The 12,882-nt window shown below is 25.7% G+C and overlaps 3 protein-coding genes across 4 annotated transcripts; 1 reads left to right on the plus strand and 2 right to left on the minus strand.

The window, feature by feature from the left end:
• The first annotated feature begins 1,324 nt into the window (after positions 1 to 1,324).
• On the plus strand, positions 1,325 to 6,290 carry LOC132908624 (DNA repair endonuclease XPF). 2 transcript variants are annotated; one of them, XM_060962777.1, is made up of 19 exons: positions 1,325 to 1,431; positions 1,515 to 1,631; positions 1,680 to 1,831; positions 1,930 to 2,107; positions 2,202 to 2,381; positions 2,460 to 2,640; positions 2,709 to 2,861; positions 2,942 to 3,055; positions 3,139 to 3,287; positions 3,360 to 3,514; positions 3,604 to 3,835; positions 3,924 to 4,095; positions 4,166 to 4,333; positions 4,418 to 4,555; positions 4,625 to 4,843; positions 4,913 to 5,086; positions 5,176 to 5,316; positions 5,431 to 5,622; positions 5,718 to 6,290. In XM_060962777.1, the coding sequence occupies exons 4-19, from the start codon at positions 2,040 to 2,042 to the stop codon at positions 5,877 to 5,879; spliced, it is 2,598 nt and encodes an 865-aa protein (XP_060818760.1). In that variant the 5' UTR covers positions 1,325 to 1,431; positions 1,515 to 1,631; positions 1,680 to 1,831; positions 1,930 to 2,039; the 3' UTR covers positions 5,880 to 6,290. The 2 variants fall into 2 exon arrangements, with proteins under 2 accessions (XP_060818760.1, XP_060818768.1); XM_060962785.1 differs by lacking the exon at positions 3,139 to 3,287 and having other exon boundaries at positions 2,942 to 3,059; positions 3,335 to 3,514.
• A 2,609-nt stretch (positions 6,291 to 8,899) lies between these two features.
• LOC132908649 (zinc finger protein 277) lies at positions 8,900 to 10,855 on the minus strand. Its single transcript, XM_060962840.1, has 8 exons — positions 10,719 to 10,855; positions 10,406 to 10,628; positions 10,141 to 10,318; positions 9,864 to 10,066; positions 9,636 to 9,798; positions 9,343 to 9,555; positions 9,126 to 9,268; positions 8,900 to 9,046 (listed from the first exon to the last, which is right to left on the minus strand). Exons 1-8 carry the CDS (start codon positions 10,729 to 10,731, stop codon positions 8,926 to 8,928), a joined length of 1,257 nt encoding a protein of 418 aa, XP_060818823.1. The 5' UTR covers positions 10,732 to 10,855; the 3' UTR covers positions 8,900 to 8,925.
• On the minus strand, positions 10,719 to 12,880 carry LOC132908641 (lethal(2)neighbour of Tid protein). The gene has a single exon (XM_060962826.1). The coding sequence runs from the start codon at positions 12,771 to 12,773 to the stop codon at positions 11,463 to 11,465; it is 1,311 nt and encodes a 436-aa protein (XP_060818809.1). The 5' UTR covers positions 12,774 to 12,880; the 3' UTR covers positions 10,719 to 11,462.
• Positions 12,881 to 12,882: the final 2 nt, after the last annotated feature.

Genomic DNA, 12,882 nt, shown 5'->3' on the forward strand with positions numbered 1-12,882 from the left:
TACTAAGTAATTATTATTATACCTCTTTTCCTAATAGTGATGCACCGGATATCGTACTTGGTTACGAAGTGTTAGGTGCGAGCAACAAGGGGCTTATAAACAAGAGCTTTGATACGTGTTAATCATCGTCATAGATTATGTGAACAATACTATACTCTTGTAAAAATAATTTTTGCAATTAAATAAATAAATATGAGATTAAAACGTAATACGTAATTTGTAAGTTAAATTTGTATGAATTCATAAAGTATATACATACATATACGTATATATATATATATATATATATATATGTATAATTGCTCTAATTTTTCTACAGTTGTATTTGAAAGATTATTGACTTTATTCACAATTAAATTACACTGTATTTTAAATATTAATTTTAAAAGTAGACAAAAGTTTTTTGATTATTACCTAAATGATCTTCATCAGTTTTGTTAATGTATAGTATGTATATAAATAAATATATATATATATATATATATATATATCTTGTAACCACTTATTTACTTTTATTATTCTTAGCATTTGCAATATGCCTATATACCATTATATAATATAATTATCGGCATACGTAAGTACATATCTTATTATTTAAGCCTTAATTTATTATGTTATTAATTTATATATATGTATGTACATATATAATGTATAAATATATTTAATGCGACATCTGCCAAACCTTATTCAATTAATGCGTTTATCAAATTTGAATCAAAATACATACTACATATAAAATAAACCATATATAATATAAATGAACTTTTTATAATTGTCATAATTTCAACATTCTGTAATTTATTTACGAAGATCCTATATGTTATTTCTTGCAGAAATAACATATAGGATGAATTGTTACTTTTAATTTAAGCATGTTAACCTCAAATATCTTTTTCGAATACAAACGTACATAGTTCGAAAGATTGGTGCAAAATATTTTATTGTAAGAATATAACTTTTTAATACAGATTTTATATATTTATTAAATATTCATAAGATATATTAGCTTTAATTGATAGCATAACAGTTACAGTTTTATTAATTAATGTTCCATGTTAACTTGCCAGAAACACTTTACATATGAATTACGTGCAAAGGTTAATTGGGTAATATTGTTATTATAGTGAGATTTTTAAGGATTATAGCAACAAGTTTATGATTATTGCATGTTGAACATGTTAATATTCATTATACTATGAGGAATATATCTATATTTCTTGTTTTGGTAAAGATATTTTTAATATACTTATGATTTGGAATTCTTGGGTTATTATACAAACTTAATAGAACGTATTTTCGCAGATATGTTGTGTGTTAGCATCTAAAGATAAATTATTACATTATGTAACTGATGAAGTTGCAGGAGGTTCATACAAGTATTATAATTTAGCTTACGATGGTTTTGTTAGAATAGTGTTAATATCTGAGTAAGTAAGTTATTAAAATGATGTTATATTAATTATTAATTTACATACATATGTTGTTTTTACATATATATATTCTATATTTCATAGGGTTGGAGACACAGATTTATATGCTTCGCAAATAACAACAAAACCAACATACGAACCAGATCAATATTGTCTTCAATCTGCTACATGTGGGGATGATGTTATTGTTATTCCTGATAGGTATATTAAATATAATTTTGTATAAACAAATAAATATATGAATTGTAGTAAATATATCTTTTTTCAGCTTTAAAAGACCAGTTAGTATAGGAATATATGGACATCCATCACATGAAAGTAGTAAATATATTCTTTTAGTGTATGAAACAACAGATACAGAAAACACATCATTTAAAAGAAATTTAAATATTCATAATGAGGTATATATTAAAATACAGAAATATCTAAAATGCATAATACATGTATATATATATATATATATATTTGATATAAGTAATTGTAAGTATTATTATTTTAGGAACAAAAGCCATCAACCTCATCATCCATTACCTGGTATTTGTTAGATTTTCTTTTTTATATATTGTTTTGATGTGTTGTAATACAGTGCATGAGTTTCCTTAATTAATCATGTTGGAGTACGAGAATCAAATATTTTTGGAAATACTCCATGAAGATGGTTTGGTTATTACTGCAAAGTAATTATTGTATTTACTTTTGTATTATATAAAATATATTTCACTTATTTTGTTTCTCAGTTGATTCTGACTTATTTATATTATAACTTTTTAGGGGACTTGGCTTAGAAACTGTATTTGCAAATATATTAAGAGCTTACATAGATCCTGGAAACTTAGTTATAGTTTTAGGGACTACAAATCACGATGAACAGTATTTTATTGATTTTTTAAAAAGTCAGGGACTCAATCAATTACCTCGTATTGTTTCTTCCGAATATACTTCTGATGAAAGGTTTGCATCGCAATAGCAACTTTTTGAACCAAAAATTCTGTTTAATATTTTCACTTTGTTACTTTTTAATAATTATAGAGAAGGATTGTATTTGGAAGGTGGTGTACTATTTATGTCAGGTCGAATTCTTATAGTAGATTTCATAAAAAAAAGAGTTCCATTAAATTTAATTACTGGAATTCTTGTATACAGAGCACATAATATATTAAATTCATATCAAGAAGCATTCGCTCTTCGTTTATATAGGCAACACAATAAAGTAGGTACTTAAAAAGGATATGAATCCCTGTTACATAATATAAGTATTAATTTAATAAATTTTTGTAGACTGGTTTTATTAAAGCTTTCACTAATTCAGCATTGGCATTTACTGTTGGATTTATGCAAGTAGAACGAATAATGAAAGCATTATTTGTTAAAAAATTGTTTTTATGGCCGCGTTTTCATACACTAGTAAATAATAGTTTAGAAAAAAATAAGGTAATAATATTATATAGTTACTAATATTAAGATATATCACGAATTTTAGCGTAAAAAGTTCATTAAACAATTTTTTTTAGCCAGATGTTATCGAATTACACATAAAAATTACACCAAAAATGTTAAACATTCAAACTTCTTTACTTGATATAATGAATTATATAATAAAAGAACTAAAAAGGCTTAATAAATATGTAGGTATGAAATCTTAATAATTTATTAGATTATATAAAAGCTAAAATCCGTCTATCTCTTTTTTCTTTTTACTTTTTTACAGTTGGATTTAGATGATCTAACTGTTGAAAATGCAATAGCTAAAAAGTTTCATAAGCAATTACAATCACAATTAGATCCTATGTGGCATCAACTTAGTTCTACTTCTAAACAATTATTATCTGATTTAAAAATGTTACGTGATCTTCTCGCGTAAGTATTCAAAAAGCAAAGAAATAAATAAAATTCATTTCCTACAGAAAAATATAAAAATATACAATTTAGATGTTCAACATATGAAGATTGTGTATCGTTTTATGCAATGTTAAATCGCTTACGCACAATGGAATATGCTGTAAAAAATAGTGGGTGGTTAATGTTAGATTCTGTAGATGCTTTATTTAAAAATGCGAAAGACAGAATTTATAACGAAAAAAATGGTAAGCTTGTTTGTACAGATTTCTATTTTAAAAAATAATTTACCTTATTGTTTTCGTAATTTGATAATGTACATATCATTTTTATATAGAAATAAAACCTGAAGCTACTCCAAAATGGACAGCATTAACGGAAGTATTACTTGAAATTGAGAATGACAATAAAAAGAACAAGGATAACAAGAATGCTGAAAAGGTCCTTATTTTGGTACATGATCGAAATATTTGTTATCAGTTAAGAAATTATTTAACTATGGGTGCCAATAAATATTTACTGTATGAAGCAATAAAGAAACTTTCTCATAAAGAAATAGCAAAAACAGCGTATGTAACAAATTAAAAATATAATCTTTTATTGAAAAGCATATATATACTTAAGATATGCATTTTACTGCTTCATTTACTTCAATAGTGAAAAAAATGTAGAAGAAAAATCCACATCTGCAGAAAATAATGAACATAGTACAGAGGAAGAACAAGATGCTTATGTATTAACATTATCTCAAAAAGTCAGAGAAGAAAATCAATCTGATTCAACAGCTGAAGATAACAAACAACAGACTTTATTTGAAGATTGCTCACAAGTAAAACTAGAATCTATTGTACTGTGTAATGCATGAAATTAAAAGAATTCTATATGAATTATTTTTTTAGATTGCTGATCTGGATTTAACTAACATAAATACAAATACACCTATTGTTTTGATACAGTGTTTGAAAAAATACGGTGATCCAATGGCATTGCAACGCGCTTTAACAGAACATACACCAACTAATATCATTATGTATGTAGCGGACATGTCTGCTGTACGACAAATTGAAGTATGTGTGAAATTAATAAAACAACTTTTTCTAATTTATTAATAAAGTATCATTATAACTTAAGTAGATATACTTTTTATATAGGTTTATCAAAATAATAATCCATCAATAGATTTAAAAGTATATTTCTTAATCTATGAGAGCTCAGTGGAAGAACAAGAATACCTTACATCTTTAAGACGAGAAAAAGAAGCATTTCATCTATTGATTAATGCTAAAACTGTATGTTATTGTATTTCAAATGAATCTTTACATATATATGAATTATAACAAAGTATATTTTTATGTCAGACAATGGTTATTCCTGAAGACCAAGACGGAAAATCTGAAGATTGTTTAAATCTTGCAATACAATCGAATGCAGATGGTGAATTGAGTACACGTAAAGGTGATTTATCGAAAAAATCTGAAATTCCTAATACTGTTATAGTTGACATGAGAGAATTCAGAAGCGAACTACCTGCTATACTTTATACACGAGGCATGAAAGTTGAACCTATAACATTACAGGTATAAAGGAATTAAAAATTTTAAATAATTTAAAGGCAGAGGATATTTATATTATAATTATGTTTATAGGTGGGAGATTACATTTTATCACCAGATATCTGCGTTGAAAGGAAGAGTATTTCTGATTTAATTGGTTCTTTAAATAGTGGGAGATTATACAATCAAGCTGTTGCTATGACAAGACATTACAGCAAACCAATGCTTCTAATAGAATTTGATCCAAATAAACCATTCTGTTTTCAAGTAAATATATATGTTTTATATATACTGCAAAGTTACTAGCAGTTACTTAAATTTTTAAATTCATTAAAAGGCAAAATTCTTAATTATAGGGATACTATTATGCTAGCAAGGATGTTCAAAATATGTTCATCACTTCAAAACTTCAACTTTTAACTTTACATTTTCCTCGTTTGAAACTTGTATGGTCACCTGGACCTCATGCAACAGCACAATTATTTGAAGAACTGAAGGTAATAAAATAAAATTATAATTTATAAGAGTTTATATACTCAAAATACATATAAGTAATAGTATGCTAAATTGATACCATTCATATCACTAATTTATCATATATAAATCTACAGCAAGGAAAAGATCAACCAAATGCAGAGAAAGTTGCACAAGTTGGAATTGAAGAAAACCAAGAAATATTAGCAGAGAAATATAATCCTCGTATTCAAGATTTCGTTTCAAAATTACCTGGAGTTACTTCTAAAAATTTACATTTAATATTAGGTAAAGGACAATCACTAGATCATCTTAATAAACTTACAAAGGTAAGTGCTGTAATTTATATTTTGTTAAGATAAGGTATTGGATTTTCGAATAATATAAAGAATAGTACATTTGAATAATGCTATTTTTCTTTTAGGAAGAACTTACTAAAATGATTGAAAATAAGACCGAAGCAGAAATGTTATATAGTGCATTTCATGAAAAACTTTCTTCAGCTGAAGAAAAATCAAGCACAAATAGTAAAAAACTTGCATCTAAAGGTCGTGGAAAAAAACTGTTTACTAAAATCAAACAGTAATATTTTAAATACTTTACTTTTAACATGTTGTTTTCTAAAACAATGTTTACATTATTTTTATGTTATGTTTATATAAAATTTGAGATTTGTGGATACTGCATTGTTACTTGTGTGATATGAAAAGAATTGTGTGTATAAATTTAAAAAAATAATAATAATAATAATAAAAAGTGAGGCATTTTTCTCTATCAAAATTATAATTTTCTTTATTATATTTTTATTATTCTTGCATTTCAAAAGTTTTTAATAAACACAATATAGCTTTATTTAATACTTCTTCTATTAGTGACATACAACCTTCTGAGACTAATATATTATTGACATGTTTTAGTTCAAATATCCTGTAATTATGAAATATAAAAATAATTCCATAAAAGATATTTCTTTTTCAATAAAAATTTAAATGACATACTTTGCAATTTTCGCAGTTCCACATTCCCGAGAAATTATAGATTTCTTTGCAGCGTTTTTAATAGTTTTTAATACTATATCATGTGCAATTTCTAATATTTTATGTATTGTTGCATGAGTATTCAATGAAATATGTTGCAGGCAAAACTATATAAATTATGTATATATGATATTAGATTTACAAATATTAAGTTGTAATTAGTTAACTGAAATTTTAACATCTAACTTACTTCATTATGCTCATGACGAAAAATGTATGCTAAAATAATTTTAGAAACTTCTGAAATAAATCTCATTTTTTCTTGTTCAGTCATTATATCTGGTTGAAAATTCAACAATAAATCGTGAAGCTTAGCAGTTATCGTATTATATTCTGCCATACCAATTAGATGAATTTTTTCATAAAAACGCATATCCATTCCTATAAAAAATCATACAATTTCTACTGAGTATTTATGTTTACAAAGGAAATACATATGTATATATAATAATACTAGTACTCCATAGAACTCTTTATCTTTCAACACCTGGTTCATAGTCACTTGAAAGACAGTAGAGACCATTTAAATATCGTTCAGCCAACAAAAGCGATTCAGTATCACGAATGTCTATATTATCCACAATATTATCAAACCATGGTGTAATAGAGTAAAAATCAAATGCAGTATCAGTGATTCTTACATCTTCTCCTTCTATACTTGCTGGTGGTTGATGTTTCTGAAATAAGGACAACAGCAAATTAGTATACAATACAATATAAATATATTTATAAATATAACTGGTTTCAATTATACAAACAAGGAAGATCCTTGATTCTCTCTCCAACTTAAGTTCATCATTAAAGCTATATTCTCCACATTGTGAAATTACAATTTTTTTAAGAGGATGTTCATAATATGTTGAAATATCTTCTAATATTTTTAAAGTTTTAGCACCATCTATAAGTTGTCTTTGTACAAATTTTAAATGTTTATTTTATTTTACTTTAATCATATAAAAATACTTAAGATTAATAAATTTAACTCACCCAAAAGCAACATAAAAATGATTCATCCAAGGATTTGGTTTTAAACATACAACAAATTGTGATCCATTACAATGTTTGCCATCATTTGTCATTGAAAGAACTCCTCGACGATCATGAGGAACACAATAAGATTCATCAGGTATTGTAACATTAGCAGCATTATTTTTATCTGATTGAAATGGTCCAAATCCTACAAGAAACAAATATTTAGAATAAAGCTGACAGTAGGTAATACTCAAAAAATATTCAAAGTACTAAACCAAAGACTAATTGATATAACGTTGAATTATACCTCCTATACCTCCACATTGGAGCCATCCATCTTTAACTATACGATGCAAACATGTATTTATATAATACGCATCTTTGTAACATTCTTTTACTTCATCATATCCAGTGCAGAGATTTAAAAAATATTGACAAGTTAATGGCAACAAATCAGAATATAGCTAAATCAATATAACATTTAATGTAAAAGTTTTGCAAGATTATTATGCTTTCTAAATTATGTGCAAATTCTTACCATAAACACGAATGAACCAATAGGTGTATCATCTATAGAAAATGTGAAATAAACATATTTTCTCTAAAGTTTAACAACATCATATTAGTGCACAATTTATATTATTAGATTATTATATACAAAAATAAATAAAATCGTTTACACAACAAAGAATAATTTACTTTAGATTTTTCCATAAATTTTTTGCAATGTTCTGTAGCAAGATTTTCATAATATTCTATACCAACAGGTAAGCTAAAAATATAATCCTGACTTATATAGTGCAAGAATTGTATATCATTACCAAGGAATTTATTATTTATAAAAATAGCAACAGTTTGTGTTAATGACCACATTTCACCTCCAATTTGCTAGAAAGATACAATTATAATTTATAATTGATATACTAATATTATAACGTACTTTAACAAGTGGGCTAATGGCAGTTTATTACTCTTTTCATTTTAAGTATGTATTCATGCCACTCCATTTGAAACATTCCTATAATTTGTGGCATGGAAAACTTAAATGCCAAATGTTGATGTAATTTCTCTGCATATAATCGTGCCTTCTGAAAAGCAATAGTATTTATAATACCTATTACTTTAATTTGAATGCAATCATTTCTACAAGAGTTTAAATAACATTTGTCAGATAATCCTTTTCTGACTTTATTTTGCATAATTGCAAAGTTAATTTTAATTTTCCTTGAGTAAGTTACTTAACATAATAATTGAACCTAAGTGATAAAAAGTATATAAATAATGAATAAATCTAATTTGTAATTTAAGTTCTGTTGTGGCCACTATGTCATTACAATGAAAATAGATGGCTACAACATTTCCCAACTGAAGTTATACAAGATTAGCAAGAAAAAATGAAGACTACATTTGAACCTAGTGAAAGAAGTTTATTTTATCATTTACGAGTGTATACTTGTAATTATTATTTACAATATCAATCCATTTATTGTCGTGTTTGAAAAAAGATATGATTTATTACAAAAGGACATAAAATATACATATACTCAACTAACATTACTATCAAATTCATCCTAATGTGAATAGTAAAATGTATATCTTTTTATATTTTTCTGAAAGTCTTTATTATTTAAGTGTTTCATACATTGCCTCTGTAACATTTTCAATATCACTTTCTTCATCACTAGTACTACTTGTATCCAAATTATATAAAAAGGATTCATTTTCATTCATGGGAAAATAATACCTGAAATTTTGTATTATTAATGTGTAAAAATTGTAATTAATCTAGTAAATTATGATTTCATATTATATAAAGTACTAACTCTGGTTGATCCCACACTTTTTGTGAAGGTATCTTAAAATGATTTTCTTCCTTCATGTGTTCCAAAACATTATCCACTTTCATTTCACAAAAGACACATTGTTTTAAATGGATTTGTCTTCTGACATAATTAACTACTTTTACCTGTTTTAAAATAATAATTTAATAATTTAAATTTTCACACCTTATTTAATTTAATCTTATTTATTTAATCTTACTTTTTGATAAAATGTTAAATCTTTTGATGCAATTTTAAAATCAAAATCATGTTCTGCTTTCATATGTGTAAGAATAAGATGGAAATACTTATCACTGTAAGTACAGAACAAACATGATATTCCAATGCCTTCATCATTCCAATCTGACCAGGTATCTTCATCCTCATTTTCACTGCTTTGATCCCCTACCACATCATTTTTAGTGCAAGTATTCTAGATACAGAGAAAATTATGCATTTATGTATTTATATCTTTTATGAACAAAATTGTTATTAAAGGATTTATCAAAATACCTGTTTATGTCTCCATGATTTTCCAGGTTCCAAGTAATTATTTATATAAAATTTATCATACTCTTTATTATTTGGATTTATCCTTTTGTGTAACTTCTTACGCATATGTTCCTTTAAAGCTGTACGATCTTTAAACAATTTTTCACAATATATGCATATCAAACTGCAAGAAAAATATTTGATATCAAAGCAATATCTATTTAATTAATACATGTTTGTATATCTCACTTTTCAATAGCTGTTTGAATTTTATCTAAAAATTCATCTATGAATACCAAATTATCTGGTTTCCCAAGGTATAAATTATGTTTTTGGGCTAAGTGCTTTATATACGTAATACGTAAACCTGAAAATTCTGTTCTACAAAACATGCAACCACGATTAAAGTTTGTATCTTTCCTTTCTCTTGCTTGTTCTGATAAAACCCATTCCTTAAAACAATGAAAGCTCACATTTTTTAATATTCTATGTATGCATATAAAAGTTTTATAGACTAGTAATATACCAGTTTAGCTTGATGTATTTCATCTCTTAAAGTTTTATCTTCCGAAATACAATCAGAAAGTAAATAATATTTTTCATTTTTACTTGGTTCCCCAGCAGGGGTGCAATCCATTAACATTGTTGTACAGAATTTAGTTAAAGGCTCTTCCTTAAATTTCACACTCCAATAATGTATATAACTAAAAACAATACCAATTTTTTATTTTATGAATATTTAATTTTTAATGACAATAAAATATATTATTTCATATAAATCAATAGTAAACCTTTTTAAACTAGCAATATTCCAAACATCTCCTATTACAAGACGATGTTTTTCAAATAAATGAGACAACAATTCTTTTTCATTTTTAGGAAGAACGAATTTTTCATCGCACAAGACACATTTTGTATTGTAAGGTTTATCATCAAGTCCAATAAATTGAGATTTAAATATAGTACCATCTTCATTATAAACACTGTTTATAGGTAACAAATCTTTATATTTTCCTAAAACATAATATTGTACAATATATATTATTCCTAAATTTACAAAATATTTATAAAATTAAATAAGACGTAAATATGTAAAATAAATACCTGTCGAATTCATAGCTGTTCTACTTTTAATATCTTTTAAATCAATATATAATTTATAAGATTTGAATTTATTTCAGAAATTTCTTTCATGCAATAGGTTAAATATCATTTATTTTATATAATATATGATACATGTACACATATCCATGAAAGTAAGAATATGATTTATATTTCTTTAAAGTTTGTAAATAAATTTAATATCCTGATAAATTAATTGTACATACAAAGGTATGGAGGAATATTATTATTTGTTAATGAACAGTACTTTGTTCTGTCAAAGAACTCATGTCTCTGTTGTTCAGTCAAAACGAGAAGTTTCTATTGGATAAAATTAGAATGTTCTTTTTCAATGTAATTTAAATACGAAATAAACAATAAAGTACTGCGAGATAAATGCTTTGACTGTAGAAATCCGTATATTTGTGATTAATTTTAATAATGTATCAAGTATAAAGAAGTATAATTATTAAGTCATGTTTTTAGTATTTTTACTTATAGATATGTATATTTATATTTTTGAAATTAACAATTACAATATTTGTATATTTTATACGAGAATTTAATTTTATTTAAAATATAATATTAAAGTCATATTTTTACTAAAAAAACAAAAACAAAAATAATTCTTTAAATGTTATGGATATGGGTATTTCTTACAAACTGATCTAATCAAATCTAAAATGAAATAAATATAGGAAGGTAAAAAGGAAAAAGTAGACATATATATTATACAAAAATTATTTATTATTTTCCTTTTTCAGTTTTAGATTTATGTTTCATAAAACCAAATAACAACATCAAATGACATATATGTAATGAAATGCTGCTGAACATGGTACTTGGATAAGTGTTCCAGCATAATTCTATTATGCCCAAAATTGTTAATTTTATTACAGTCTTATAGTCTGTACACCATGCAATATAGGGCAATGTATGATAATACCATATGTAAAATTGATAATGCAATGATCTACTAAAAGTCACACCAATAAAATTTGCAGCAAACATTGGAAAAATAAATAATTGACTCATCGTAGACATATCTACTTTCTCTTTCTTTTTTAGTTGAGGTTGCAAGCTTTTTTCCATATACTTTAATTTTGCATACGACTTCATATATTTTATCCATGTTGATGTACAGTAAATTAAAGTTAATATATGCAACACTAACAATGATACATGAAAATATGAATGGACAAAAATATGTTCTGGTATAAACCTCCAATTTACTGTCCATTTAAACTCAAAAATCCTTCCAAGATTAAAAGCACCTTTTATATATGCAAATGGATTATTAAGTAGAAAAGGAAGACCTAATACTAACTGAATTAAGGCACATATAAGTAAGTGTATTATTGTCTTGAATATTCCTAAATTACATATGTAAGCTATGAGAAGTGCTGGTGCAAATAGCAAAATATTCATTTTTACAGACACAGCCATACTATAAAAAATACTGCCTAAATACCATTGGTCATCTAGAAATGCATTCAGACTAGCAAATAACAACACCATTGCAACTGGATCATTAAAAAGTCTTAAGGTAAATATAGAATGGACTCTATAAGATGTACAACACATAATGATCAAAACATACGGAGGAACTTTTTTAGTTTTCGTATAAATTCGAAAAACTAATGTGAGTAGCACAATATAAAGGACTGCAAAGAAATACTGTGCTATTTTTATCTTTGTTCCATGTTCCGTGATGAAGTACAATATAGAAAATATATAAACAAATCCTGCAGGGTAGACTAATGGTCCAGTGTCACCTTTCAATTTCGAGTAATCCAACGTTCCATTCAAAAAGCCCTCGACTTCTTGCATATATGCTTTCCAGTCGATTTCTGTATATGGTATCCTTTCGATAATCAATATGTTCAGAATGATTTCCAAAATGATAAACAGTCTTCCAATTAAAAACAATTTTCTTGGATCTGTGAATAAGGAACTTAATTTTCCCCATTCTAAGTAATTTTCATACCAATTCTTGGTATTTTTCTTCGATACTTTTGTCGAATTGAGGTTAGATCGAAATTCTCTGCGCGGCGCCATATTGTTGCATGTAAGTAGCACACGTGTTCTTTTAGGTTCACTTCTCTGTATGCGAATTTTTTTTATCTTTCTATGAATTCGTATCAACCAATCACAAGGCGTAATGTTA

Source organism: Bombus pascuorum, chromosome 1 (genome assembly GCF_905332965.1).
Source record: "Bombus pascuorum chromosome 1, iyBomPasc1.1, whole genome shotgun sequence".
NCBI classification, from domain to species: Eukaryota; Metazoa; Arthropoda; class Insecta; order Hymenoptera; family Apidae; genus Bombus; species Bombus pascuorum.

What these genes read in the sequence shown, in the direction of transcription:
- LOC132908624 (XM_060962777.1), top strand. Translation starts at nt 2,040, where the DNA reads ATGTTGGAGTACGAGAATCAAATATTTTTGGAAATACTCCATGAAGAT. An exon ending in TAAAAAGGCTTAATAAATAT is followed by an intron (nt 3,056 to 3,138) that starts GTAGGTATGAAA and finishes ACTTTTTTACAG; the next exon opens with TTGGATTTAGATGATCTAAC. An exon ending in AATTATTTGAAGAACTGAAG is followed by an intron (nt 5,317 to 5,430) that starts GTAATAAAATAA and finishes ATAAATCTACAG; the next exon opens with CAAGGAAAAGATCAACCAAA.
- LOC132908649 (XM_060962840.1), bottom strand. An exon ending in ATTCAAACAGCTATTGAAAA is followed by an intron (nt 9,799 to 9,863) that starts GTGAGATATACA and finishes TTTTTCTTGCAG; the next exon opens with TTTGATATGCATATATTGTG. An exon ending in AATCATGGAGACATAAACAG is followed by an intron (nt 9,556 to 9,635) that starts GTATTTTGATAA and finishes CTCTGTATCTAG; the next exon opens with AATACTTGCACTAAAAATGA.
- LOC132908641 (XM_060962826.1), bottom strand. Translation starts at nt 12,773, where the DNA reads ATGGCGCCGCGCAGAGAATTTCGATCTAACCTCAATTCGACAAAAGTA.